General features: G+C 69.6%; 1 protein-coding gene across 1 annotated transcript; it reads left to right on the forward strand.

Annotated features, from left to right (window-relative positions):
* Positions 1-1063: 1063 nt before the first annotated feature.
* On the forward strand, positions 1064-23967 carry ITGA5 (integrin subunit alpha 5). The gene is given in 31 exon segments (XM_074167041.1): positions 1064-1269; positions 2471-2598; positions 3356-3468; positions 3675-3801; positions 4736-4797; positions 5360-5405; positions 6291-6416; positions 8244-8288; positions 8415-8458; positions 8593-8649; positions 9229-9281; positions 9436-9677; positions 11045-11118; positions 11120-11237; positions 12214-12259; positions 12369-12476; positions 13267-13322; positions 13444-13595; positions 13717-13854; positions 15684-15751; positions 15870-16020; positions 17000-17092; positions 17192-17271; positions 18025-18105; positions 18201-18306; positions 19066-19218; positions 20106-20216; positions 20810-20923; positions 22011-22112; positions 23178-23300; positions 23884-23967. Coding segments are annotated over 31 exon segments (3207 nt in total).
* The last annotated feature ends 3086 nt before the right edge of the window (positions 23968-27053 follow it).

The following is a 27053-nucleotide window of genomic DNA, read 5'->3' on the forward strand; positions in this document are numbered from 1 at the left end:
TTCCTGGTGTCCTGGTCCCACCAGTGTCACCCCTGTTCCTGGTGTCCCAGTCCCCCTCGGGTAGCCCAGTCCCTAGTGTCCCTGTTTCTGGTGGCCCTCGAGTGATCTGGTCCCCAGTATCCAGTGTCCTGGTGTCCCTCAGGTGTCCCTGTCCCCAGTGTCCCAGTGACCTCAGGGTATCCTGGTGCACTTGGGGTGTCCCTGTCCCTGATGTCCCAGTGCCCCGGGGTGTCCCAGTGTCCCTCGAGTGTCCCAGTCCCTGATGTCCTGGTGCTCCCAGGGTGTCCCGTTGGCCCTCGGGCATCCCCATTCCTGATGTCCTGAGGTGTCCCTCGGGTGTCCCAGTCTTGGGTGTCCCAGTCCCTCCAAAGAGTCCTGGTGCCCCAGGGATGTCCCCATGCCCGATGTCCTGGTGTCCCAGGGTGTTCCAGTATCCCTTGGGTGTCCCAGTGTCCCTCAGGTGTCTCAGTCCTAGATGTCCTGGTTCCTCTGTAGTGTCCTGCTGCCCCGGAGACGTCCCCAACCCTGATGTCCCAGTGTTCCAGCGTGTCCCGGTGCCCTTCGGGTGTCCCCATCCCTGATGGCTCGGTGTCCCAGAGTGTCCCAGTGCCCCAGGAGTGTCCCAGTGCCCCAGGAGTGTCCCAGCCCCTGATGTCCCGGTCCCTCCGGAGTGTCCCGATGCCCCAGGTGTGTCCCGGTCCCTGATGTCCCAGTGTTCCAGAGTGTCCCGGTGCCCCCGGGATCCCCCAGTCCCTGGCGTCTCACTCCCCCCGGGATGTCCCGGTGCCCTCGGGATCTCCCAGTCCCCGGTGTCCCGCTCCCCCCGGGATGTCCCACTGCTCCCAGGGTGTCCCGGTCGCCAGTCTCCCGCTCCCCCCGGGGCGTCCCGTGCCCTGGGCTGTCCCGTCCCGTCCCGGTGCGGTGCCGGTGCCGGTGCCCGGCGGGGCTCTGGCTCCTCCCCGGTGAGTCACGGCGGGGCGGGGCGGGCCGGGCCCCCCCGGGCACTTTCCGAGGGGACTCGGGAGCGGGAGGCAGCGCCGAGCCCGGCCAGCCCCGCTCCGCCATGGCCCCGGCCGCGGCCCCCCCGCGCCGCCCCCGGCCCCGGCCCCGGCCCCGGTCGTTGCTGCCGTTGCTGCTGCCGCTGCTGCTGCCGCCGCCGCTGCCCGTCGCTGCCTTCAACCTGGAGGAATCGCGGCCCGTCGCCTTCCGCGGGGCCCCCGGGTCCCTCTTCGGCTTCGCGTTGGACTTTTACCTGCCCCGGCCCCGCAGGTACCGGGAACGGCACCGGGAACGGGAGCGGCACCGGGAACGGCACCGGGACGGGGCGGGACGGGAGCGGGAGCGACATCGAGACGGGTCCGGGCACCGGGATCGGCCCCGGGAACTGGGCAGGGAACTGGGCACCGGTTACCGGGAGGGGACGGGGAACGGGAGCGGCCACCGGGAGCGGGACGGAGCCCCGGCAGGAGGGAGCGGGATGGGGAACGGGCGGGACCGGGACCGGCCCCGGCGGGATGGGGAGCGGCCCCGGGAACGGGGCGGGGGCGGGGAGGGGGGCGGTGGGGAACGGGACCGGGAGCGGGTAACGGGAACCGGGGGCGGGGTATCGGGAACGGGGCACCGGGGAGCGGGGAATGGGAAGCGGGAACCGGGGACGGGAAACGGGACCGGGAATGGGAAACGGGAAGCGGGACGGAGTAACGGGAACCAGGACCGGGGCGGGAACCGGGAAACGGGACCAGGGCGGTCCCGGGGAGCAGGATGGAGTAACGGGAACCGGGAACGCTCCGGCCCCGAGGGTCTCCGGCGGGGCTGAGGGCACCGGGCGGGGGCTGAGCCCCGGTCCCGGCTCCGGTGTCCCCCCCCCCCTTCGCCCCGCTCCGGCCCCCGCCGGTGGTCCCGGGGCCCCGTAGCCCCCGGCCGGAGCGTTTCCTGTAACCGGAGCCGGGAGCTGCCCCCGGGGGGCGGTGGGGGCTCGGGGGGGACCCAGGCGTCCGGGCACGGCCCTGTCCCACCCCCCCACCGCCCACACGTGACCCACACCCGGGAGGGACCCAGGCGTCCGGGGACAAACTGGGGGGCACCCCCCGTGTGTCTCCGCATCCTCTGGGGTCCCGGGTGCCACTGGGTGCCCTCACTCCCCCCCCCCCGCCACAGTGGGTCTCCCCCCCCCCCCCCCCCCCCCCACGGCCGTGGGTGGTTTCGGCGCTTCCTCTCCCACGGAGCCGGAAGGGGTCACCCAGGCCCGGCCCCGTGGGCTGAGTCGGGGCGGGGGGACACACACCGGGGGGGGGACACACTGAGGTTTCCCTCCCCCCCTCCGGATACCCCCACACCAGGGCTCCTGTGTCCCCTCCATCCTGGGGTGCCCTGGGGGTGACGGTCACTGTGTTCCCATGGGGACAGTCCCCTGTCCCCCCCTCCCCCCCCACCCCGAGCATCCCTCTCACCCTCCCACCCCCCCCAACAGCGTCAGCATCCTGGTGGGTGCCCCCAAGGCCAACACGAGCCAGCCCAATGTCACCCAGGGGGGGGCCGTCTACCACTGCCCCTGGCCCCCCGGTGACAACTGCACCCCCATCGACTTCGACCACATCGGTAAGGGGACGGGGACACGGGGGGGGGACGGTTCCCCCAGGCATGGGGGGCCAGGGGTAGGGGACAAGGACGGGGACAGGAACCCCTGGATATGGGGACAGGTTGAGGGATGAGGATGGGGACACGAGTGGGGACAGGAGCCCTAAGCATGGGGACAGGGTGGTGACACGAGTGGGGGACAAGGATGGGGACACAGGTGGGGACAGGACCCCCCAGGTATGGGGACATGGTGGGGACAGTCCTCCTGGACATGGGGACAGGGTGGGGGACACGGATGGGGGACGAGGATGGGGACAGGACCCCCAGGGTATGGGGACAGGGTGAGGACACAGGTAGAGGACGGGGACACAGGTGGGGTGGGCCCCCCCCAGGCGTGGGGGCAGGGACATGAGTTGGGGACAAGGATGGGGACATGGGTGGGGACGGGACACCCCCAGGCATGGGGACAGGGCACAGCCAGGCCCGGGGACAGGGATGGGCATGGCTGGAGCAGGGACACGGCCCCCAGCACCCATGGGACCCAGTAGCCCCCCATGGGCCCCCCCCAGCCCCACGTCATCGTCCCCCATGGCCATGTGTCGTCCGTCCCCCCCCCCCCCCCCCGTGACCTTGTCACCGCCACCGGGCTCGTGTCCCGCCTGGTTAATGATAAACCTTGGGGAGGGAGCAGCGGGTGCTGGGGAGGGGGGGGTCCCATGGGTGCTGCAGCAGCGGGGGCTGGCCTGACCCCTCCTCCCCCCCCCCCCCCCCCCAACAGGGACCCGCACCCACGACTTTGGGGGCAACAGCACGGAGACCCCCGACCCCGTCGAGTTCAAGTCCCTGCAGTGGTTCGGGGCCACCGTGCGGGCGCACAACGCCTCCATCCTGGTACGGGGGGGCCACGGGGGGGAGGGAGGTGACGGGGAGGGATAGGGTGGGGCATGGGGCAGGGGGGGGGGCACTGGGGAGGGTCAACAGGGGTCACGGAGGGAGCAGGGGGGACAGAGGTGGCAGGGGGTCCATCTGTGTGCGGACCCTCTGTGCCCCCCCCCCCCACCATCTGCCTTGTGTCATCCCCCCACCCACCCCCCCAGGCCTGCGCCCCCCTGTACAGCTGGAGCCCCCCCAAGGAGGAGGGGGGGGGCCGGGAGCCGGTGGGCACCTGCTTCCTCTCCATCGGCAACTTCTCCAAGTTCGTGGAGTACGCGCCGTGTCGCTCAGGTGGGACACCCCCCCCCCCCCGCCCCCTCCCCGTGCATCCAGGCAGCCTCCAGGCACACCCCCCCCTGCCCAGCACCCATGGGTAGCACCATTGGGCATCCCCCCCCGCCCAGTCCCCATGGGTGACACCCCCCCAACCCCCTGCCTGCCACCCCTGGGTCCCTGGGCATCACCCCCCTGCCCCTCCATGCCCAGCACCCCCAGGGTGACCCCCCCCTGGACCCTGCTTGGACCCAGGGACACCCCCAGGCATCCCTCCTGCCTGGCACCCCAGAGGGTGACACCTCCATGGCCCCTCAGCCGGCCCCCTCGGGACCCCTGATGCCCCCAGCCTGGCACCCCAGGGGTGACACCCTCAAGGCCCCCCAGCCAGCACCCATGAGACCCCTGACCCCCCCAGTCCAGACCCCTGGGGGAGTAACACCCCCATGGCCCCCCAACCGGCCCCCTCGGGACCCCTGGGCCCCCCAGCCTGGCACCCCAGGGGTGACACCCCCATGGCCCCCCAGCCAGCACCCATGGGACCTCTGCCCCCCCCCCGGCCCAACACCCCAGGGTGTGACACCCCCATGGCCCCCCAACCAGCACCCATGGGACCCCTGGGCCCCCCAGCCTGGCACCCCAGGGCTGACATCCCCATGGCCCCCAGCAGCACCCATAGGACCCTTGACCCCCCCAGCCCGGTCCCCTGGGGAAGTGACACCCCCATGGGCCCCCGATCAGCCCCCATGGACCCTGGGCCCCCCCCAGCAGGTGACACCCCCATGGCCCCCCAACCATGAGCCCCCCCCCGCTGAGGGGGTCACATCCCTGTGTCCCCCCAACCAGCTCCCTGGAGGGGGTGACACCCCCATGGCCCCCCCAGCCAGCACCCATGGGACCCCTGGTCCTCCCAGTGCCCCCCCAACTGCTGCAACCCCCCCTCTCCCCACAGACCTGAACTCCGCGGCCGGGCAGGGCTACTGCCAGGGGGGCTTCAGCGCCGAGTTCACCCAGGTGGGGGCATGGGGGGGGCATGTGGGGCATGGGGGGGGGCACAGGGACCATGGGGGGTATCATGGGGATGGGGGGGTGAGGGTTGGGGGCATGGAGGGGCAGGGGTCCATGGGGGCTGTATTTGGGAGTCATGGGGGGTAAGTGGAGGGTCATGGGGGGGGCACAGGGGACAAGGGGTGCATGGGGTATATGGGGGGACATGGGGGGTATCAAGGGGATGGGGGGGGTGAGGGTTGGGGGGCATGGATGGGGCAGGGGTCCATGGGGGTAAGGGGATATGGGGGGTATATTGGGGGTCACAGGGGGTACATGGGGGTATATAGGGGTATGGGGAGTATATTAGGGGTCGGGGGGGTATGTGTGTGGGGGGGTATATAGAGGTCAGAGGGTATATTGGGGGTCACAGGGGGGTATATGGGGAGGTATATAGGGGTATGGGGGGTATATTGGGGGTCACAGGGGGGTATGTGGGGGTGGGGGGGTATATAGGGGTCAGGGGGCAATGGGGGGGGAGCCCACTGGGTGCCCCAGGCTGACGGGGGGGGGCCTGCTCTCTCCACAGACGGGACGGGTGCTGCTGGGGGGGCCTGGCAGCTACTTCTGGCAAGGTGAGACCCCGGCCCCTGCCTGTCCCCAGACTCCCCTGCCTGTCCCCAATTGTCCCCAAACTCCCCTGATTGTCCCCAAACTCCCCCACCTGTCCCTACCTGTCCCCGATTGTCCCCAAACTCTCCTGATTGTCCTCAAACTCCCCCACCTGTCCCTACCTGTCCCCACCTGTCCCCGATTGTCCCCAAACTCTCCTGATTGTCCTCAAACTCCCCCACCTGTCCCTACCTGTCCCCGATTGTCCCCAAACTCTCCTGATTGTCCCCAAACTCCCCCACCTGTCCCTACCTGTCCCCGATTGTCCCCAAACTCTCCTGATTGTCCCCAAACTCCCCTGCCTGTCCCTGCCTGTCCCCAAACTTCCCTGCCTGCCCCTACCTGTCTATGCCTGTCCCTTATTGTCCCTAAACTGCCCTAATTTTCCCTAAACTCCCCTGCCTGTCCCTGCCTGTCCCCAAACTCCCCCAATGGTCCCCAAACTTGCCTGCCTGCCCCTGCCTGTCCCTTATTGTCCCTAAACTGCCCTAATTGTCTCTAATTTGCCCTGCTTGTGCCTACCTGTCCCTGCCTGTCCCTCCTGCTCCCGAATACCCCTGCCTGTCCCTGCCTGTCCCTGGACACCCCCGCCCGCCCCCGATTGTCCCTAAATTCCTCTGATTGTCCCTAAATTCCTCTGATTGTCCCTAATCTCCCCTGCCTGTCGCTGCCTGCCCCTCCTGCCCCCAAATACCTCTACCTGCCCCTGCCTGCCCCCGGACACCCCCTCCTGTCCCTCCCGTCCCCAAGTACCCCTCCCTGCACCCCCCCCCCCGGACCATCCCCTGCCCCGGGGGCAGCCCCCCCCCCCCCCCCCCCGGGTGCTGAGGGCCCCCCCGCACCCCCAGGGCAGGTGATGTCGGCGACGCAGGAGCAGATCGCCGCCTCCAGCTTCCCCGAGTACTTCATCCAGGAGGTGGCCGGGCAGCTCCAGACGCGCCAGGCAGCCCCCAGCCACGACGACAGCTACATGGGTCTGCGGGGACAGGGGACAGGAGCATGGGGACATGGGTCTGCGGGGGGGGGGGACAGGGGACAGGGGTCTGCGGGGACAGGGGCGGGGGGACAGGGGTCTGAGGGGACAGGGGACAGGAGCATGGGGACATGGGTCTGCAGGGACAGGGGCGGGGGGACAGGGGACAGGGGTCTGCGGGGACAGGGGCGGGGGGACAGGGGACAGGGGTCTGTGGGGATAGGGGCGGGGGGACAGGGGTCTGAGGGGACAGGGGTCTGAGGGGACAGGGGGACAGGAGCATGGGGACATGGGTCTGCGGGGGGGGGTACAGGGGACAGGGGTCTGTGGGGACAGGGGACAGGGGAACAGGGGTGGGGGGACAGGGGTCTGAGGGGACAGGGCACAGGAGCATGGGGACATGGGTCTGCGGGGGGGGGACGACAGGGGACAGGGGTCTGTGGGGACAGGGGTGGGGGGACAGGGGTCTGAAGGGACAGGGGTCTGAGGGGACAGGGGGACAGGAGCATGGGGACATGGGTCTGCAGGGACAGGGGACAGGGGTCTGTGGGGACAGGGGGACCGGGGTGGGGGGACAGGGGTCTGTGGGGACAGGGACAGGGGGACAGGGGTCTGAGGGGACAGGGGACAGGGGGACAGAGAACAGGGGTCTGAGGGGACAGGGGGACAGCAGCATGGGGACATGGGTCTGCAGGGACAGGGGCAGGGGGACAGGGGACAGGGGTCTGCGGGGACAGGGGTGGGGGGACAGGGGTCTGAGGGGACAGGGGTCTGAGAGAACAGGGGACAGGGGAACAAGGGATGTGGGGAACATGGGGACATGGGGCTGCGGGTGACAGAGGACTGGGGGGACAGGGGACAGGGGTCTGGGGGAACAGGGGTCTGAGGGGACAGGGGACAGGGGGACAGGGGTGGGGGGACATGGGTCTGCAGGGACAGGGGCATGGGGAAATGGGTCTGTGGGGGACAGGGGACAGGGGACATGGGGACAGGGATCTGCAGGGGACAGGGGACAGGGTGGGGACAGGGGACAGGGGCCTGTGAGGCACAGGGGACGTGGGGGGGACATGGGCATGGGGACATGGGTCTGCTGGGGGACAGGGGACGTGGGGGGACAGGGGCAGGGGTGGGGGCACGGGTCGGTGGGAGACAGGGGACAGGGACATGGGGACATGAGTACATGGGTCTGCCAGGGGACGTGGGGACACGAGACATGGGGGGACAGGGGCACGGGGACATGGGGGACATGGGAGGACAGGGACAGGGGATGGGGGCATGGGAGTGGGGACATGGGAGGATGGGACATGGGGGGACAGGGGCCTGGGGACACGGATATGGGGTCCTGGAGGAGATGGGGACACGGGGAATGGGGCCACGTGGGAATGGGGATATGAGGGGACACGGGGCATGGGGACACGGGGAATGGGGATATGAGGGGACATGGGGCACAGGGACATGGGGGACGTGGAGGGGACATGGTGGGAGGGGGGCATGGGGACATGGGCGTGGGGTCGTGGGGAGATGAGGCTGCAGGAGACGGGGACATGGGGGGGGCAGGGGCACACAGACACGGGGTGTGGGGGGTGTTGGGGACGTGGGGACACAGAGACAGGGACGTGGGGGACAGGGACACAGGGCATCGGGGCACAGGAGCATGGGGACACGAGGACACGGAGGAGGGACATGGGGGTGCAGGGAGGGGAGGCACAGGGACATGGGGGGGGGCACAGGGGCGTTGGGGACACGGGGGTCAGGGTGGTATTGGTGGCACGGGGAGGGGCACGGTGACACGGGTGACATCGTGGGTGACACCTCTGCCTCCTCCCAGGCTACTCGGTGACGGTCGGCGAGTTCAGTGGGGACATGACACAAGGTGGGTGCCACCAGGGTGCCGGGGGGGTGGGGGGGTGTGACACGGCGGGGGGGGGGGGTGGGGGGGCTGTGTGACACAGCCCCCCACCAGGGCACCCCCCTGACGGTGTCACTTTGTCCCTTGCAGACTTTGTGGCTGGTGTCCCCAAGGGCAACCTCACCTATGGCTACGTAAGGACACGGGGATGGGGGACAGGGGGGGACAGGGGACGCGGTGGGGGGGGGGGCACCGAGGTGGGGGGGGCAGCTGTCTGGGTTCTCTGGCCGCTGCCACAGTGTCCCCCCCTTGTCCCCTGTGTCCCCAGGTCACCATCCTCAATGGCACCAACATGAAGTCCCTGTACAACTTCTCGGGGGAGCAGGTGGGGCCGGGGGGGGCTGGGGGGGGTCCCTGGGGGGGTCAGGGGGGCCCAGGGAGGGCAGGGGGTCCCGGGGGGGTCCCAGGGGTGTGGGGGTGCCCACCTGGGGTGCTGGGTGCCTCCACAGTCTCCCTGGGTGCGAGGGGGGCTGGAGGGGGGGGGGGGGGGTGTCCCACAGAGGGTGGGGGGGCACCCGTGTATGGTGGGGGGGGGGCTATGTATGGTGGGGGGCACCTATGTGGGGAGGGGGCACCTCTACAGGTTGGGGGGTGCTTATGTATGGGGGGGGGGCACCCATGTATGGGGGTGGCACCTCTGCAAGGTGGGGGGCACCTCTATATGGTAGGGGGCCACCTGGACGTGGGGGGGGGGGGGGGAACTCCCATGTATGGCGGGGGGCACCTCTGAAGGGTGGGGGGCACCTGGGCATGGTGGGGGGCACCCATGTGGGGCAGGAGCACCCCATGCAAGGTCAGGGGGCACCCCTACATACTGGGAGCAGCCACACTGGGCGGAGGGGGGGCCCCTGTGCAGGGTGGGGGCGCCCCCCCCATCACCCTCCCATCACACCCCCCCCCCCAGATGGCAGCCTATTTCGGTTACGCTGTGGCAGCCACTGATGTCAACAACGACGGGTGAGTGACCCCCCCCCACACCTCTATGGGTGCTGTCACCGGGCACCCACGGGTGCCCCCCCCCCCCCCGCCCCAGGACCCACCCCGGGGGGGGTGTCATGGTGCTGGCGGGGGGGGGGGGGGGGGGGGGTGTCTGACAGCCGCTGCCCCACAGACTGGCCGACCTGCTGGTGGGGGCCCCCCTCTTCATGGCGCGGAGCGGGGAGGGGCGGGTGCAGGAGGTGGGCAGGGTGTACCTGTACCTGCAGCGGCCCCCGGGGGGGGACCCCCCCGGTGGGGACCCCCCCGCCGCCATGGCCCCCACCCCCACCATGGCCCTCACCGGGCCCCAGGAGTTCGGGCGCTTCGGCAGCGCCATCGCCCCCCTGGGGGACCTCGACCTGGACGGCTTCAACGGTGGGTGCCAAGGGGGCACGGGGGGGGGCACACGCACCGGGGGGGGGGGGGGGACTGGGGAGGGGCACAGGGGGTGCGTGGGGTGCCCAGGGTTGGGGGGAGGGGCAAAAGGTGCAGGGGATGCCAAGGGGGGTGCCCAGGGTTGGGGGGGGCACAAGGGGTGCAGGGGATGCCAAGGGGGGGGCACAGGGTTGGGGGGGCCACAAGGAGCGCAGGGGATGCCAAGGGGGGGGCACAGGGTTGGGGGGGCACAAGGGGCGCAGGGGATGCCAAGGGGGGGGCACAGGGTTGGGGGGAGCACAAGGGGCGCAGGGGATGCCAAGGGGGGGGCCCAGGTTTGGGAGGGGCACAAGGGGCGCAGGGGATGCCAAGGGGGGGGCCCAGGTTTGGGAGGGGCACAAGGGGCGCAGGGGATGCCAAGGGGGGGGGCACAGGGTTGGAGGGGGCACAAGGGGCGCAGGGGATGCTAAGGGGGGGGCACAGGGTTGGAGGGGGCACAAGGGGCGCAGGGGATGCCAAGGGGGGGGCACAGGGTTGGGGGGGGGCACAAGGGGGTAGCACAGGGGGTGTCAGGGGGTTACCAAGGGGTGCCCAGGGCAGGGGGGGTACAGGACACGGGGGGGCACAGGGGAGGCAGGGGGTGTCAGGGGGGGCAGCACAAGGGGTGCACAGGGTTGGGGGGGGAACAGGGGATGCCAAGGGGTGCACAGGGTGAGGGGGGCATTGGGGGTTCCCAGGGGGTGCCCAGGATTGGGGGGGGCACATCGGGGTGCCCCGGGGGGGGGTATAGGGGGTGCAGAAGGTAACCAAGGAGTGTCTGGAGGGGGGAGACAGGGCCGGGGGGGGCACAAAGGATGCAGGGGATGCCCAGGAGTGCCCAAGGTGGGGGGGGGACAGGGAAGTTGAGGGGGGGGCACAGGGCGGGGAGGTCACAGGGGGGTGCAGGGGGTGCCCAGAGAGGGGAGCACAGGGGGGTGCCCAAGTTATAGGGTGGCACAGGGGGTGGCCCAGGGTTGGGGGGTGGGGGTGCAGGGTTGGGGGGGCGCAGGGGGGTCCGAGGGGGTGGCTGGGTTGGGGGGGTTGCAGAGGGTGACACAGGGGGGTGCCCAGGGTTGGGGGACACAGGGTGGCACGGGGGGGGACAGGGGGTGCTGGGAGTTGGGGGCGGGGGGATGGGACAGGGGGTGCAGGGGGGGTGCCTGGACTATAGGGTGACATGGGGGGGGGGGTGTGCCAGGGTTGGGGGGTGTGGGGGGTTCAAGGGGGTGGCTGGGTTGGGGGGTTGCAAAGGGTGACACAGGGGGGTGCTGGGGGGGTGCCATGCCCCCTGTGGCCCCCCCCCCCCCTCACCGAGCGTGGTGGCGCAGACGTGGCGGTGGGGGCCCCGCTGGGCGCCGAGGGGCGGCAGGGGCTGGTGTACATCTACAGCGGGGGGGGGCGGGGGGCTGCACCCCCAGCCCGCCCAGGTGCTGCGGGGGCACTGGACCCCCACCCGACACCCCGACTTCTTCGGAGCCGCCCTGCGCGGGGCCACCGACCTGGATGGCAATGGCTACCCAGGTAAGGGACACGCCACCCCCACTGGGGACACCCGGGCATGGGGGGGGCCCACCCCAAGGGGCTCAGTGACAGGGTACACCCAGTCCCAGATGTCCCCCCAGTGACAGGGGACACCCCGCCTGGCCATGCCACCCCATGGTTGGGGACACCCAACCCCATGGCAGGGGACACTCAGACCCATGCATGTCACCCTATGGGTGCCCCATGGTTGGGGACACCCAGCCTGGACATGCCACCCCATGGTTGGGGATACTCAGTCCCAGATGTCCCCCCAGTGACAGGGGACACCCCGCCTGGCCATGCCACCCCATGCTTGGAGACACCTAGCATGGACATGCCACCCCATGGAAGGGGACACCCAGTCCTATCTATGCCACCTTATGGGTGCCCCATCACAAGGGACACCCACCCCCAGATGTCCCCATAGGTGGGTGCCCCATGGCAGAGGACACCCAGCCTGGACATGGCACCCCATGACAGAGGACACCCAGACCCATCCATGTCACCCTGTGGATCCTAGACGGCTGGGGACACCCAGACGCATTGATGCCACTCCATGGGTGCCCCGTGGTTGGGGACACCCAACCTGGATGTGCCACCCCATGGCAGGGGACATCTAGACCCATCCGTGCCACCCAATGGGTGCCCAATGGTTGGGTCATCCAGCCCCAGATGTCCCCCCCATGGCAGGGGACACTCAGACCCATCTGTGCCACCTGATGGTGTCCCATGGTCGGGGACACCCAGACCCAAACGTCCTATGGCAGAAGATGACCTGGCTGGCCATGCCACCCCATGGCAGGGGACTCCCAACCCCACTGATGCCACCCCATGGACGTCCCATGGTTGGGGACACCTATCCCTGGCCGTCCCACCCCATGGAGAGGTCACCCAGCCCCAGAGCCCACCCCTACTGCCTCCCCCCCGGCCGTGTCACCCCACATCTGGTGACACCACTGCCCCCTTCTCCCCACAGACCTCCTGGTGGGTGCCTTTGGGGTGGACACGGCCGTGGTCTACAGGTGGGTGCCAGAAGTCGGGGGGGGGGGTGTCCCCGGCTGGGGGGCGTGTCCCCGGGGTGTCCCCAGCCTGGGGGGTGTCCCCGGGGTGTCCCTGACACCCTGTCCCCAGGGGCCGCCCCATTGTCCACGCCGGTGCCACCCTCAGCGTCTTCCCCACCATGTTCAACCCCGAGGAGCGTGGCTGTGTCCTCGAGGCCACCGGCCTCCACGTCCCCTGGTGGGTGACACCGCGGGTGATGGGCACCTGGGAGGGGAGGGGGGCGAGTGTCTCGGGGCCGGGGGGACATGGGATAAACGGGGGAATGGAGGGGTTTGGGGACACCCAGGGATTCTCAGGTGACCTTGGGGACACCAAGGGGTCACACAGGGGCTTGGGGACAGCAGAGACACTGAGGGGGGACACTGGGGGGGGCTCTGGGGGTCCCAGGTCTGTGGGGGGCACCCTGAGAGGGGACACCAGGGGATGTTCCTGGGGACACTGGGGGGGACATGGGGACAAGTGGGGGCACGGTGGGCTTGGGGACACCCCAGAGGTCACATGACTGCTTGGGAACAGCAGAGACACTGGGAGGGGGGTTATTGGGAGCACTGGGGGGGGGGCTCTGGGGGTTCCATGTCTGGGGGGGATGACCCCAAGATGGGGCACCAGGGAGGGTTCCTGGGGACACTGCGGGGGGACGTGGGGGCACGGTGGGCTTGGGGACAATCAAGGGGGTCACACAGGGGCTTGGGGACAATAGTGACACTGGGAAGGAAGGCACTGGGGGGGCCTGGGGGGGTCCCAGGTCTTGGTGGGGGACCATGGGGGGGGGCATTGAGTGGGCTGCTGGCGACAGGGGACTCTTGGGGGTCCATGGGGGGGGCTCTGAGGAGTGATGAGGACACGGGGAGGGGGGGGGGGGGTACATCCAGAGGTGTTGGGGACAGTCAGAGATGGAGTACACCGGGGGGGGGAACACCTGGCTGATGGGTGGCCCCCCTGTTGTGTGTTGTCCCCCCCCCCCCAGCATCAATGTCAGCTTCTGCCTCAACGCCTCGGGGCGTCACCTTCCCGGTCCCATCGGTGAGTCGCGGGGCGGGGGGGGAGGGCAAGGGACATGAAGGGGGGGGGGGACACCCGCATCAGGGACCCCAGGGTCCCTGACGCGGGTGTCCGTCCCTCCTCCCCCCCCCAAAAAAAAAAGGTTTTGCGGTGGAGCTGAGCGTGGATGGGGCGAAGGCCGGGGGGGCTCGTCGGGCGCTCTTCCTCCCGGGGGGGCACCCCACCCGCACCCTCACCCTACCTGTCCCCAACGGGGGGGGCACCCAGTGCCGCACCATGGCTGTCTTCCTGCGGGTACGTCCTATGGGTCTTCTGAGGTGGGGGGGGGAGTGGGGGGGACACCCTATGGGACCCCCCCACCCACTGGGGGTGTGTTGTGTGTGTCGTGTCATGTGTCGTCCCCCCCCCCCCCCAGAATGAGTCGGAGTTTCGGGACAAGTTGTCACCCATCGCCCTGGGGCTGAGCTTCGCCCTGGACCCCCAGGCCCCCCCCGATGCCCACGGGCTGCACCCGGTGCTGGCAGCGGGGACCCGCACCCGGCTGGAGGCCAAGGTAGGACCTGGAGCCCCCGGTGGCACCCCATGGCACCCTGTCCCACCCCATGGCACCCAGTGTCACCCCATGGCACCCCATGGCACCCAGTGTCACCCTATGGCACCCCATGGCACCCTGTGCCACCCCATGACACCCAGTGTCACCCCATGCCTCCCCATGGCACCCAGTGTCACCCTATGGCACCCCATGGCACCCTGTGCCACCCCATGACACCCAGTGTCACCCCATGCCTCCCCATGGCACCCAGTGTCACCCTATGGCACCCCATGGCACCCTGTCCCACCCCATGACACCCAGTGCCACCTCATGCCTCCCCATGGCACCCAGTGTCACCCTATGGCACCCCATGGCACCCTGTCCCACCCCATGGCACCCAGTGTCACCCTATGGCACCCCATGGCACCCTGTCCCACCTCATGGCACCCAGTGTCACCCCATGGCACCCCATGGCACCCTGTCCCACCCCATGGCACCCAGTGTCACCCTATGGCACCCCATGGCACCCTGTCCCACCCCATGGCACCCAGTGTCACCCTATGGCACCCCATGGCACCCTGTGCCACCTCATGCCTCCCCATGGCACCCAGTGTCACCCTATGGCACCCCATGGCACCCTGTGCCACCTCATGCCTCCCCATGGCACCCAGTGTCACCCAGTGTCACCCTATGGCACCCAGTGTCACCCCATGCCTCCCCATGGCACCCTGTCCCAGCCCATGACACCCCATGGCACCCAGTGTCACCCTGTCCCATCCCCAGTGCCCTGTCCCTCCCCATGGCACCCAGTGTCACCCCATGGCACCCAGTGTCACCCCATGGCACCCTGTCTCACCCCAGCCACCCAGTGTCACCCTATGGCACCCCCCAGGGCCCCCACCCTCCCCATGCCACCCAATGTCACCTTATGGGACTCTGTCCTACTCCATGTCACCCCATGGCACCCCATTCCTCCCCGTGGCACTCTATGGCACCCAGTGGCACCCTGTCCCACCCCATGGCACCCGGTGGCACCGCATGGTAGCCAGTGGCACCCAGTGGCACCTCATGGCACCCCATAGCACCCAGTGTCACCCAATGGCACCCAGTGTCACCCTCAGTGCCCTGTCCCTCCCCATGGCACTCAGTGTCACCCCATGGCACCCCATGGCACCCAGTGTCACCCTGTCCCATCCCCAGTGCCTGTTCCCTCCCCATGCCACCTAGTGTCACCCCCATGGCACCCCCTGACACCCTGTCCGACCCCAGCCACCCAGTGTCACCCTATGGCACCCCCTAGGGCCCCCTCCCTCCCTGTGCCACCCAGTGTCACCTTATGGCACCCAGTGCCACCCCCTAGTGCCCATTGTCCCCCATCACCTGTTGTCCCCTGCATCACTCAATGTCCCCGTGTCCCCATCGCCCCCGTGTCCCCACCACCTCCATGTCCCCCCCTTTGCCTGTGTCCCCCATCACCCCCGTGTCCCCCCCCCCCCGCCCCTGCGTGCCCCTCTGTCCCCATGTACCCCGTTGCCCCTTGGTCCCCATGTCCCCCGTGTCCCCATCGCCCCTGTCTACCCCATCGCCCCCGTGCCCCCCCGTCCCCATGTCCCCATCACTCCTGTGCCCCCCGACCCCTATGTGCCCCTTTGTCCCCATGTCCCCCATTGTCCCTGTCTCCCTCATCCCCTTCATGCCCCCCACGGCCCCTGTGTGCCCCTCTGTCCCCATGTCCCCCATCACCCCCATGTCCCCCCCCGCCCCTGTCTCCCCCATCACCCCTGTGCCCCCCCTGCCCCTGTGTGCCTCCTCTGTCCCCATGTCCCCATGTCCCTGTGTCCCCCCCGCAGGCTCACATCCAGCTGGACTGCGGGGAGGACAACGTCTGTGTGCCCGACCTGCACCTGGAGGCTTCCGTGTAAGGCGGGGGGGGAGAAGGGGGGGGGAGGGAAATGGGGGGGTCGGGGGGCGGTCTGGGGGTTCCAGGGGGACCCGGGGTGGTGACACAGGGTGGCCGTGACACAGTGTCCCCGCAGGGACCGCAAAGCTGTCTACCTTGGGGACCGCAACAGCCTGAACCTGACCTTCAACGCCCGCAACCAGGGCGAGGGGGGGGCCTATGAGGCCGAGCTGCATGTGCGGCCCCCCCCCCACGCCCAGTACACCGGGGTGCTGCGCCCACATGGGGTGCGTGTGCCGGGGTGGGGGGGGGGGGAGGTGTCAGGGGGGTGCCCCCCCGGTACCGAGTGGGTGCCCCTGGGTGTGAGGTGGGGGCACAAGGGGAGCCCAAGTGTGTGTGGGGGTGTCCCCAGGTGGGGGGGGGGGGGGGGCGTATGGGTGTCCCCTGGATATAGGATGGGTGTCCCCAGGTATGGGGTGGGTGCTGGTGGGTGCCCCCGGATGGGGGTGGGGGGGCATGGGGGTGTCCCCTGGCTATAGGGTGGGTGCCCCCAGGTTGGGTGGGGGGGGGCATAGGGGTGCCCCAGGTATGGGGTGGGTGCTGGTGGGTGCCCCCCAGTGTGGGGTGGGGGCATAGGGTGTCCCCTGGCCATAGGGTGGGTGCCCCCAGGTGTGGGGAGGGCATAGGGGTGCCCCCCAGGTGAGGGTGGGGGCATGGGGGTGCCCCCAGGTGAGGGGTGGGGGTACAGGGTGCCCCTTGGATATAGGGTGGGTGCTCCCAGGTGAGGGGGGGGCCATGGGGGTGCCCCCAGGTGAGGGGTGGGGGGTACAGGGTGCCCCTTGGATATAGGGTGGGTGCTCCCAGGTGAGGGGGGGGCCATGGGGGTGCCCCCAGGTGAGGGGTGGGGGGTACAGGGTGCCCCTTGGATATAGGGTGGGTGCTCCCAGGTGACAGGGGGGGCATGGGGGTGTCCCCTGGGTATGGGGTGGGTGCCCCCCAGGTGTGGAGTGGGTGCCTCTGGGTGGTCCCCAGGTGAGGGGGGGGGGCGTGGGGTGACCCCTGGCTACAGGGTGAGTGCTGGTGGGTGCCGCTCATGTGAGGGGGGGGGGGACGTGGGGGTGCCCCCAGGTATAGGGGGTGCATATGGGTGCTCCCTGGCTATAGGGTGGGTTTCCCCGGGGGGGGGGGGGGCGGGGCTGAGTGCCCCTGGGTGGCCCCCACGGGTGCCAGCACCCCTGACCCCCTTTTCCTCCCCCCCCCCCCCAGAACTTCTCAGCGCTGAGCTGTGAGCTGGGGGGGGGCAATGCCTCCAGCCCCCTCATCTGCGACCTGGGCAACCCCATGAAGGCAGGCGCCAGCGTGAGTGGGGGGGGCACAGGGTGGGGGGGCCGGGGGTGCAGGAGGGGGGCCTGGAGTGACACACACACACACACACACACACCCCTTCTCTGCCTTCAGATTTGGGGGGGGCTGCGCTTCACCGTCCCCCACCTCAGCGACAGCAGCAAGAGCATCCGCTTTGAGCTGCAGATCCGCAGGTGGGGGGGCCGGGGGGGGGGGGGTCCTGGGTGGGGGGGTCCCAGCTGGGGCACCTTGGGGTGTGGGGGGAGCCCAGCTAAGGTACTGGGGGGGGGATCTTGGTTGGGGGGGGGGTGTGTTGTTGGGTATGTGTGTAAGGAGAGACCCTGCTGGGGGGGGTGGAGGGACCCGAGTGCGGGGGCTCTGGGGTGGGGGGATCCCACCTGGGGCACCCTGAGGGGCTTAGGCGGGGGGGGTCCCCACCCAGGAGCACCCTGGGGTGGGGGTCTTGGGATGGGGGGGCCCAGCTAAGGGATCGTGGGGGGGTTGGGGGCAGTCAGGGAAGATCTTGCTGGGGGGGCTCTGGAGTGGAGGCACCCCAGTGGGGGGGCTCAGAGGTGGGGGGGCTCAGAGGTGGGGGGTCCCACCCAGGGACACCCTGGGGTGGGGGGGTCCCAGCTGAGGGATCATGGGGGCGTCTTGGTTGCGTGAGGGTGGTCAGGGGAGCCCCTGCGGGGGGGGGGGGGGCTCTGGAGTAGAGGGTCCCCAGTGGGGGGTCTTGGGGGTGGGGGGTCTTTGGGGGGGGGTGTGGGGGGGGGGTCCAGCCTGCAACATCCCATCTGGGACACTTCTGGGGGGGTCCCCAAGAGTGCAGGGGGGTCCCATTTGGCCTCAGGGAGGGGTCCCCCCAGCAGCAGGTGCCCCCCGGTGCCAGCAGCTGGGGGGGGGGGGGGGGGGTGCCGTGCTGTGACCCCCCCACCATGCACCGACAGCAAGAACGCCAACAACTCTCAGAGCGAGGTGGTGACGGTGACACTGGAGGTGCGGGCGGCCACCCGCCTCTCTGCCTTCGGGTGAGTGCCACCCCCCCGGGGGGGGGGGTACGGGATGGGGGACACGGGGTGCTGAGCCCTGCCTGACCACCCCCCCCCCATACCGCCCCCCCCAGGGTGTCCCGGCCTGACGTGGTCATTATCCCCGAGGGGGGGTGGTCGCCCCAGAAGACACCCCAGAAGCTGCAGGACCTGGGGCCACCCGTGGAGCACGTCTATGAGGTGGGGGGGGCTGTCCCCAATCCCGTGTCCCCAAGCCCAGGGGTGCCCATGTCCCCATATCTGGGGGTCCTCGTGTCCCCAACCCTGGGGGTCCCCGTGTCCCCAAGCCCAGGGGTGCCCATGTCCCCCATATCTGGGGGTCCTCATGTCCCCAACCCCAGGGGTGCCCATGTCCCCATATCTGGGGGTCCTTGTGTCTCCAACCCTGGGGGTCCCCGTGTCCCCAACCCCAGGGGTGCCCATGTCCCCATATCTGGGGGTCCTTGTGTCTCCAACCCTGGGGGTCCTCATGTCTCCAACCCCAGGGGTGCCCATGTCCCCGTTCCCCACAGGTCCCTGTGTCCCTGTCTCCATGGGTCCCCATGTCTGGGGGTCCCCATGTCCCCAAACCCAGGGGTCCCCGTGTGCCTGACCCCACAGGTACCTGTGTCCCCAACCCCAGGGGTCCCCATGTCCCCAACCCAAGGGGTGCCCCTGTCCCTGTGGATCCTCACGTCCCTGTGTCCCCATGTCCGCAACCCTGGGGTGCCCCTGTCCCACAACCCTGGGGACCCCCATGTCCCTGATCCCACAGGTCCCTTGTGTCCCCAAAACCAGGGGTGCCCCTGTCCCCAGCCCTGTGGGTCCCCATGTCCCCGACCCCAGGGGTGCCCATGTCCCCATGCCGTGGGGTCCCCTGTGGCTGCCATGTCCTTGTGCCGTGGGTGTCATCATCCCCCCCCCACCCCCCCGCTGCCATGTCCCCCCTGGTGCCATCAGGTGGTGAATGAGGGTCCCAGCGCCATCAGCCACGGCACCCTGGAGCTGAGCTGTCCCCTGAGCTACCGCGGCCACCCCCTCCTCTATGTCACCGGCCACTCGGGACCCCGCAACTGCTCCGCCAGCCACCGCCTGGACAGCCTGCGCCTGGTGGTGCGCCCAGGGGACGGGGACTGGGGACAGTGGGGGGCACTGGGAGATGGAGCACTGGGGGGCGCTGGAGGGCACTGGGGACGTTGGGTGGGACTTGGAGATGGAGCGCTGGGGGGGGGCACTGGGAGGCACTGGAAGATGGAGCACTGGGGGACATTGAGGGGCACTGGGGACATTGGGGGGCACTGGAAGATGGAGCACTGGGAACATTGGGTGGCACTGGGAGGTGGAGCACTGGGGGACATTGGGTGGCACTGGGAGGTGGAGCACTGGGGACATTGGGTGGCACTGGGGACATTGAGGGGCACTCAGGACACCGGGTGGCACTGGGGACATTGAGGGGCACTGGGGGACATTGGGTGGCACTGGGAGGTGGAGCACTGGGGAGATTGAGGGGCACTGGAGACATTGGGTGGCACTGGAAGATGGAGCACTGGGGGACATTGGGTGGCACTGGGAGGTGGAGCACTGGGGACATTGGGTGGCACTGGGGACATTGAGGGGCACTGGGGGACATTGGGTGGCACTGGGAGGTGGAGCACTGGGGACATTGGGTGGCACTGGGGACATTGAGGGGCACTCAGGACACCGGGTGACACTGGGGGACATTGAGGGGCACTGGGGGACATTGGGTGGCACTGGGAGGTGGAGCACTGGGGACATTGGGTGGCACTGGGGACACTGAGGGGCACTGGGGACATTGGGTGGCACTGGGGACATTGAGGGGCACTCAGGACACCGGGTGGCACTGGGGACATTGAGGGGCACTGGGGACATTGGGTGGCACTGGGAGGTGGCGGGGATAAGAGGACAGCAGTGGCAGGGGGTGGCAGGGGGTGGCAGGGTGACAGGGCTGTCCCCAGAGCTGACCCCTCCCGCAGGAGCAGGAGCAGAGCCCGGGGACGCACGTCCTGCAGCGCCGGGATACGGGGGACATGCTGACGAGGGACACACGGGACACACGGGGTGGTGGCCCCCCCACGCCCCCCCTCACCCTGGTCAGTGCCTGCGTGTCCCCACGTCCCCTGCTGTCCCTGTCACACGTCCTGCCCCATGGCAGCCCCTGTGGCGCGTTCCCCCCCACCCCACGGGTGCTGTCCCCACTGCTGTGCCCAGTGTCCCCAAAGCGGGGTGACACCCGGGGTGCCAGGTGTCCCCGGGGTGGGTGATGTATGGGGGGGGCCAGGTGTCCCCCAGGCGGGTGACACATGGGGTGACACTGTGCTGCTAGGTGTCCCCATAGTGGGTGGTGTATGGGGTGACCGGGTGTCCCCAAGGGGGAGGGTGACACCTGGGGTGCCAGGTGCCCCCATGGGGGGGGTGATGTATGGGGGGGGGGCTGGGTGTCCCCGAGATGGGTGACACCTGTAGGTGACACCTGGGGGAGGCCATCTGTCCCTGCTGTGGGTGTTGTGATGGGGTGGCCCCGCTGTGGGTGACACTTTGGGCCGGGTGTCCCCGAGGCGGGTGACACGGGGTGGGGTGTCTGTCTCTGCTGTGGCTGATGTAGGGGGGGGGTGGCCCCGCTGCGGGTGACACCTGGGGCCGGGTGTCCCCGTGGTGGGTGACACGGGGTGGGGGGGTGTCACAGGCGTGCCCCGAGGCCGAGTGCTTCCGGCTGAGCTGCCCCATGGGGGGGCTGGAGAAGCAGCAGCGGGTGAGCCTGCGCCTGACCTTCCACATCTGGGCCCCCCCCTTGCGGCAGGTGAGTCCCCGGTGCCCCCCCAGGACCCCCCCCCCGGGACCCCCCTGCCACCCCCAGTGTCCCCATCCTCCCCCAGCACCCCAACAAGCCCCTAGGGCCACCAGTATCCCCACCCCCCCCCCGCTGGGACCCCCTTGTGCCACTGTCCCCTGGGGGTGGGGGGGGGTGCCCTGGCCCCCCGGGGGTGGGGTGGGGGGGTGGGTGCACTTGTCCCCCACGGGAGGGTGGGGGGGGTCAGTGGGTGCCCTGATCCCATGGAGGGGTGGGCGAGTGGGTGCCCTGGTTGCCCGGGGTGGGGGGGGTAGTGGGTGCCCTGGCCCCATGGGGAGGGGGGGTGGGTGCCCTTGACTCCCATGGAAGGGGGGGTTAGTGGGGGCCCTGCCCACCGTGGGGTGAGGGGGGGGGGGGGGGGGGGGTGTGTCAGTGGGTGCCCCGGTCACCCGTGGGGGTGGGTGAGTAGGTGCCCTGGTCCCCTGGGGGGGGGGGTGTTAATGGGTGCCCCTGTCCCCTGGCGGGGGGGGGGGGGAGGTGTCAGTGGGTGCCCATGGTTGCCCCGTGGGTGCCATGGTTGCCCATGTCACTGACAGGGGTACTGGGGGTGCCCATGGTTGCCCATGGGTGCCCGTGTCACTGACAGGGGTGCCGTGGGTGCCACGGTTGCCCCATGGGTGCCACAGTTGCCTATGGGTGCCATGGTTGCCCTGCAGGTGCCCATGGTTGCCCATGTCACTGACAGGGGTGCTGGGGGTGCCCATGGTTTGCCCTGTGGGTGCCCGTGGGTGCCCGTGTCACTGACAGGGGTGCCGTGGGTGCCATGGTTGCCCCACGGTTGCCACAGTTGCCCCCTGGGTGCCACGGTTGCCTATGGGTGCCATGGTTGCCCCGCAGGTGCCCATGGTTGCCCATGTCACTGACAGGGATGCTGTGGGTGCCCATGTCACTGATGGGGGTGCTATGGTTGCCACGGTTGCCCATGGGTGCCCATGGTTGCCTGTGGCGCTGATGGGGGTGCCATGGTTGCCTGCGGGTGCCCATGGTTGCCCCATGGGTGCCGTGGTTGCCCGTGGCACTGACTCGGTTGCCGCAGCGGGAGGTGCGGGTGCAGGCGCTGCGCTGTGATGCCGAGTACCGGGTGCTGCGGCTGCCGTACCGCGTCCGGCCCCTGCACTACCCCAGCCAGCAGCTGCAGGTGACAGTGGGGACAAGGGGGGACACGGCCGGGGTGGGGGGACAATGCGGGTGATGCCATGGGGGACTCCACGGGTGACACCATGGGTGACGCTGTGGGTGACGCTATGGGTGGCAGGTGGTGACCCCATGGGTGATGCTGTGGGGGACACTGTGGGTGGCAGGTGGTGACCCCATGGGTGACGCTGTGGGTGACAGGGCTGTAGCGGGTGTGGGGTGATGCTGTGGGTGACCCCGTGGGTGGCACTGGGCATGATGCTATGGGTCACAGGTGGTGACGGGCTGCTGTGGGCATGGGGTGACGCAGTGGGTGACCCCACAGGGGACACCGTGGGTGGCAGGGTGTGACGGGGCTGCAGTGGGCACAGGGTGACACCCTGGGTGGTGCTGTGGGTGACCCCATAGGTGGCACCATGGGTGGCGAGGGGTGACGGGGCTGCCATAGGCACAGGATCACCCCACGGGTGATGCTGTGGGTGACACTGTGTGTGGCAGGTGATGACCCCATGGGTGATGCTGTGGGTGACCCCCTGGGGTGACACTGTGGGTGGCAGGAGGTGATGGGCCTGCAAGGGTGACCCCATGGGTGGGGGGGTTACCCCATGGGTGACACTGTGGGTGACCCCATGGGTGATGCTGTGATGGGGCTGCAGTGGGCACAAGGTGACACTGTGGGTGGCACCATGGATGACGCTGGGGGTAGCAGGGGGTGATGGGGCTGCAAGGGTGACCTATGGGTGACACTGTGGGTGACCCCATGGGTGATGCTGTGGGTCACAGGTGGTGATGGGGCTGCAGTGGGCACAAGGTGACGCTGTGGGTGGCACCATGGATGACGCTGTGGGTGGCACCATGGATGACACTGTGGGTGACCCCACTGGTGACCCATGGGTGGCAGGGGGTGATGGGGCTGCAGTGGGCACAAGGTGACGCTGTGGGTGGCACCATGGATGACACTGGGGGGTGGCAGGGGGTGATGGGGCTGCAAGGGTGACCCCATGGGTGGGGGGGGTTACCCCGTGGGTGACGCTGTGGGTGACCCCATGGGTGACGCCGTGTGTCGCAGGTGGTGACGGGGCTGCAGTGGACGCGCGCCGAGGGCAGCGGGGGGGTGCCGGTGTGGGTGGTGGTCCTGGCCGTGCTGCTGGGGCTGCTGCTGCTCGCCCTGCTCTGCTACGGCCTCTACAAGGTGGGTCCGGGGGGGGCTAGTGGGGGGGGGAATGGGGGGGACAGGAGCGTGGGGGGGGGACTCCGCCAGGGTCCCTACAAGGGGGGGTCCAGTGAGGGCAGGGAAGCTGGAGGGATGGGGGGGGCTTTGTTACAGCCTCTACAGGGTGGGGCTGGGGGGGGGGGACACAGGTGGCGGAGGGATGGTACAGGGGGGCATGGGGGGGGGCATTTTGGGGCCACATGGGACTGGGGGCATGGGGGGGTGCAGGGGACATGGGCACCATGGGGGGCACAGGGGACATGGGAGGGCACAGGGATGGGGGGCATGGCAGGGGTGCAAGGGACACGGTGTGGGGGGGGGGCACAGGGGCTATGGGGGGCATGCGGGGGGGTGCAGGGGACATGGGCACCATGGGGGGTGCAGGGGACATGGGGGGGCACAGGGACATGGGGAGTCATAGGGGGGCACAGATACATGGAGGGGGATGGGGGACATGGGGGACATGGGGGTATACAGGGAAATGAGGGGGGGCACAGGGGACATGGTGGGCACAGGGGACATGGGGGGGCCAGGCTGGGGGCCCCCCCTGACCCCCCCCTAGCTGGGCTTCTTCAAGCGTGCGGGGCCCTACGGCACGGCCATGGAGAAGGCGCAGCTCAAGCCCCAGGCGGCCTCGGAGGCCTGAGGGGTCCCGCACCCCCGGGCACCCCCGGGACGGGCACCCCCGCTCTGGGTACCCCCGCACCGGGCACCACCAACACGCTGGGCACCGTCGGGCCGGGCGGCGACAGTCCTGGCACCCCTGGGATGGGCATCATCACCAGGATGAGCATCGTCACCGGACTAGGTGCCACCATGCCCAGCATCACCACCGGATCGGGTACCACCGGGAGGGGCATCACCACCGGACCGGGTATCACCAGGTCAGGCATCACCACCAGACTGGATGTCACCATGCCTGGAATTACCACCGAACTGGGTACCATCACGCCCAGCATCACCACCGGCCTGAGTACCACCATGCCTGGCATCACCACCAGACTGGGTACCACCGGGATGGGCATCACCACCAAACTGGGTGTCACCGTGCCTGGAATCACCACCGGACTGGGTGTAACCGTGCCCAGCATCACCACCGGACTGGGTACCACCGGGACGGCCATCACCACCAGACTGGGTACCACTGGGATGAGCATCACCACCGGACAGGATGCCACCATGCCTGTCACCGCCACCGGACGGGGTGCCACCGGAACAGGCATCACTGGCACAGGGGGGGTGATGCCAACTGGGCCCCACACGCTGGACACCACCGTGCCACGCGGCTACAGCCTGGGAACAACCCCTGTGCTGGGCACAACCGCCGTGAGCTGGCACAACCGCACGCTGGGCACCGCCACCACACCGGGACACTGCCACCGTGCTGGTGGCATTGCCGCTGTGACTGCCACCGCCACCCCGGGCACCACCGTGACACCGGTGGGACGGACAACACCCCGCCGGGCACCGCCGGGCCGTCACCGTCACCACGCCGGGCACCGGTGCCCGCCCTGTCACCCCCCACCTGGCTCAGGACCTGGAAGGGACACGTGCCGCGGTGTCACCCCCTCGCGGTGTCACCCTGTCACGGTGTCACCCGGTGGCAATGTCACCCGGTGGCGGTGTCCCCGGCTGCACTGCCCGTGCCCCCCCCCCGCCGCGGGCACCTCACTTTGCACTGACCCCCGTGCCCAACGCTTTGGGACACACACACACACACACACACACACACACACGCACACAAGCGCCACCCCCCCCCCCCCCCGCCGTGTCCCCAGGGTGCCCGCGGGGTGTCCCCGTCCCCGTCCCGCGGGGGGGTGATGATTGCACTAGTGCCGGGGGGGGGGGGGGGGAGCGGGGGCACAGGCGGGCGCTGGGGGGGGCGGCTTTGGTTTGTATTTAATTTGGGGAGGGGGCGGCCTCAGGGGCCCCCAATAAATGTGTCCGACCCAGAGCTGCGGCAAAGAGGGCACGGGGCGGGGGGGGCACACACGTGTGCTCCCCCTCATGCCTGGCACACGTGTGTGCCAGGCTGGGAAGGGAGAGAGCACACGTATGTGCCATGCTGGGTATGAGGGGAGCACATGCGTGTGCCAGGCTGGGCACAGGGGGGGAGCACATACGTGTGCCAGTTGGGTACAGATGGGGAGCACACACATGTGCCATGCACAGGGCAGAGCACACGTGTGTGCCAGGCCGGGTATGGGGGAGCACATGCGTGTGCTAGGCTGGGAACAGGGAAGACATGTGTGTGCCAAGCACAGGGGGGAGTACACACATGTACCAGGCCGGGTACGAGGAGAGCACACACGTGTGCCAGGCATGAGGGGGAGCACACACGTGTGCAAGGCCAGGCACAGAGAGCACCCACGTGTGCCTGGCTGGGTACTGGGGGAGCACACGCATGTGCCTGATGGGTCACAGGGGAGAGCACGAGGAGCACATGCGTGTGCCAGGCCAGGTACAGGGGTAGCACACACATGTGCCAGGCTTGGTACAGGGAGAGTATGGGGAGCACACACGTGTTCCAGGCCCAGTATGGAGGGAGCACACGCATGTGCCAGGCTGGATATGGGGGGGAGCACACGCCTGTGCCAGTTCGGTGTGGGTGGGGAGCACACGTGTGTGCCGGGCCGGGAATGGGGGGAGCACATGTGTGTGCGAGGCTGGGTATGGGGAAGCACACACCTGTGCCAGGCGTGTCACAGGGGCGAGCACAGGGAGCACACGCGTGTGCCAAGCTGGGGGCGAGCAAAGAGAGCACATGCGTGCGCCAGATGGGTCACGGCCGAGTGCACACGCGTGTGCGGGGTGTCGGGTGACCCATTACCGCCCTCATTAGCAGCCGGGACGCGTCGGGCATCAATAATTCATCCCCCCCCCCCGGCTCCCCCCCGTTCCCCGCTGCCGTGGGGGGGGAGCCTCCAGCGCCACCCAGCACCCACAGACTCCATGCAGGGCCCCCCAGTGCCCCCCCCCGGCACCCACAGACCCCCCCCAAAGTACCCACGGACCCCCCAGCACCCATAGACACCCCCCCAGCACCCACAGACACCACCACCCACACACCCCCCCCCCCCCCAGCACACACACACACGCCCCCCCTGCACCCACGGACCCTGCACAGAGACCTCAGTGCCCCCCCGCGGCACCCACAGACACCCCCCTACAGACACACACCCACCCCCCCCAGCACTAATGGACCCCCAGTACCCACAGAGGCCCCCCAAAAAGCACCCACAGACCCCCCCCCCCAAAGCACCCACAGACCCCCCCCGCACCCACACACGCCCCCCCCTCCCGCACCCACAGACCCCCCACCAAAGCACCCACAGACCCCCCCCGCACCCACACATGCCCCCCCGCTGCACCCACAGAGCCCCCCACTGAAGCACCCACAGACCCCCCCCGCACCCACACATACCCCCCTCCCGCACCCACAGACCCCCCCAAAGCACCCACAGACCCCCCCCGCACCCACACATGCCCCCCCCTGCTGCACCCACAGAGCCCCCCCTTAAAGCACCCACAAACACCCCCCGCTTTGCACCCAGACGTACCCCCCCACACCCACAAACACCCCCCCCAAAGCACCCACAGACACCCCCAGCTTTGCACCCAGACGTGCCCCCCCCGCACCCACAGACCCCCCCCAAAGCACCCACAGACACCCCCAGCTTTGCACCCAGACGAGCCCCCCCGCACCCACAGACCCCCCCCCCCCGTACCGGG

Source organism: Numenius arquata, unplaced genomic scaffold (genome assembly GCF_964106895.1).
Source record: "Numenius arquata unplaced genomic scaffold, bNumArq3.hap1.1 HAP1_SCAFFOLD_1129, whole genome shotgun sequence".
In the NCBI taxonomy this organism is placed as follows: Eukaryota; Metazoa; Chordata; class Aves; order Charadriiformes; family Scolopacidae; genus Numenius; species Numenius arquata.